Here is a 1,935-nt window from a genome sequence, read left to right as displayed (position 1 = left end):
AATAGAAGTAGAATACATGTCATGGAACAGAAGTGGGATGAAGCTTTGGGGGTCATCACTTGGGGTACATGCTAATCTCCCTGACCACTTGTGGGGACACTAAGAGCTGAAGGATTTATTTTTGTAATGAAAAAAATAATACACTTATTGTTCCTCCATTCCTTTTGGGTTTCTCTCTTTCCCCACTGGCCAATGAAAGGGAATTTTTTTTGTGTGTTTTTTTTTTCTTTCAGGACATTTATTTTAACAAACAGTCGAATCCTTAAGATGAACTAGATGCTGCAACAGCTGCTCTCTTGGGTTTGGGTGTTGTTCCTTCACGGAATCCATTCCTGAATCGGCGATAGACAATTTTTAGGTGCCTCATCCGACCAGTACCAGTGGTGTTGCGTCGCTTAGCTTTCGCACTCCAATTATACTTTCTCTTGCGTTTAGCAGGATATCCACATTTGCCACATGTTGACTTCTGAAGATGGTATGCCTTAGAACCACAACGACGGCACAAAGTGTGCGTCTTATTCCGGCGTTTACCAAACGAAGACGTCCCCTTCGTCATCTTCCTCCAGCCGCCGGGACCAAAGAGCTGAAAGGGAATTTTATATAAGAGAATTTGTCACTGAGCCAGCAAGGAATGCCCATTGAGTAGAACTTAAATGGAGTAGAATGCAAAAGGAACAAGTCTCTACCTCGTGTCAGACCATTTTAAGCACTGTATAAATTATTTCATTTATGGCATTTCTACCTTCTAGCACTTTTTTCTTTTTTTTTTAATCTTCAATTGAACAATGCAGAGACTCTCCCTTGGACATCTCAAGACGCTATGTGACAGTGGGCTCATACCATTGTGTAAGCAAAGTTGAGCTTGGACCATAGTCCCCAGATGCTTTTTTCTGCCTTATTTCTTGGTATTTATTTATTTGCTTGTTTCTTTTTCCTGAACATAGGTGGCCAAACAGAAATCCTAAGTGAGATGTTTCCAGATTTGGAAGCAAGCTTCTGAGTTCAAGAGCTCAGGAGTTACTGGGTCCCTCAGGCTCAGCTATCTGGCAGCAAGAGTATATTTCAATTACAGGATTCTTGATAAAGATGACCACTGAAAGGAGGATGAGCCCAATCCATGGCCAGGCTTAACAGAAGACCAAGAATTTGAAGAAGTTGTTCAGAGAGTACACAGCTGAGGTAAAGGTAAAATAGCTTTTCTGCAGTCCTTCTGAGTGTTTCATGTTTTGCGATTTTAAGTATCTACCTCCCAAGAAAGTATAATAGGAATTATACATTACTGTTCCATGCTTTAAGTCTTCACCAAAAGATGCTTTTGAATCTTGTCAGTTTTAAGCACTTCTTCAGATGGAGGAAATAAATAGTAGCCCAATGGCTAATGTACCTTCCACTTTAAGTGCCTTTCTACCCCACTTTTGGAAACATTATATATGACAGATCTAGGTTAGCTTTAAGTGATTTTCCATTCAGATTTTTTCGGGGAGAACAACGAAACAATGAGAAAAACATGACCTCTCTCTTTAGAGAAAAGATTTCCAAAGGGCTGAAGCACTCTGGGCTAGTATAATGAGATTATTGTTCGGTAAGTATTTGTTGAATTTTAATTCTAAGTCTAAGCTAAGGAGTTTAGATGTGTTAATCAACAGGAGCTAATAATAGACAACATTATTACTACTATTAAACATTTCTTATGATCCAAGAAATGCAAAGATTGCTTCTGGTAGATTGCCTGAGTATAAAGTTCCTGTTAAAGGAGGGAGGTAAAGACCAGGGCAAGCAAATACAGATCCTCATGCGTGTATATATCTCTTCTATCTTGGAGTCTGCTTGTTCCATTTGAGTGCCTTTATGGGATCCCCTGCAAGTCTGGCTTTGAATTCTTCTGCATTTGTCTCAGTTTAGCGTCCTGAAACCTGTGGTTATTAGTACATTACC

At 39.6% G+C, this 1,935-nt stretch overlaps 1 protein-coding gene across 1 annotated transcript; it reads right to left on the bottom strand.

Moving 5' to 3' along the window:
- Positions 1–228: 228 nt before the first annotated feature.
- Positions 229–575, bottom strand: LOC118844232 (60S ribosomal protein L37). The gene has a single exon (XM_036752077.1). The coding sequence runs from the start codon at positions 554–556 to the stop codon at positions 263–265; it is 294 nt and encodes a 97-aa protein (XP_036607972.1). The 5' UTR covers positions 557–575; the 3' UTR covers positions 229–262.
- Between the last annotated feature and the right edge of the window lie 1,360 nt (positions 576–1,935).

Source organism: Trichosurus vulpecula, chromosome 3 (assembly GCF_011100635.1).
Source record: "Trichosurus vulpecula isolate mTriVul1 chromosome 3, mTriVul1.pri, whole genome shotgun sequence".
Lineage (NCBI taxonomy): Eukaryota > Metazoa > Chordata > Mammalia > Diprotodontia > Phalangeridae > Trichosurus > Trichosurus vulpecula.
Note: the sequence above shows the minus strand (reverse complement) of the source record. Positions and strands in the feature narration are given on the sequence as shown.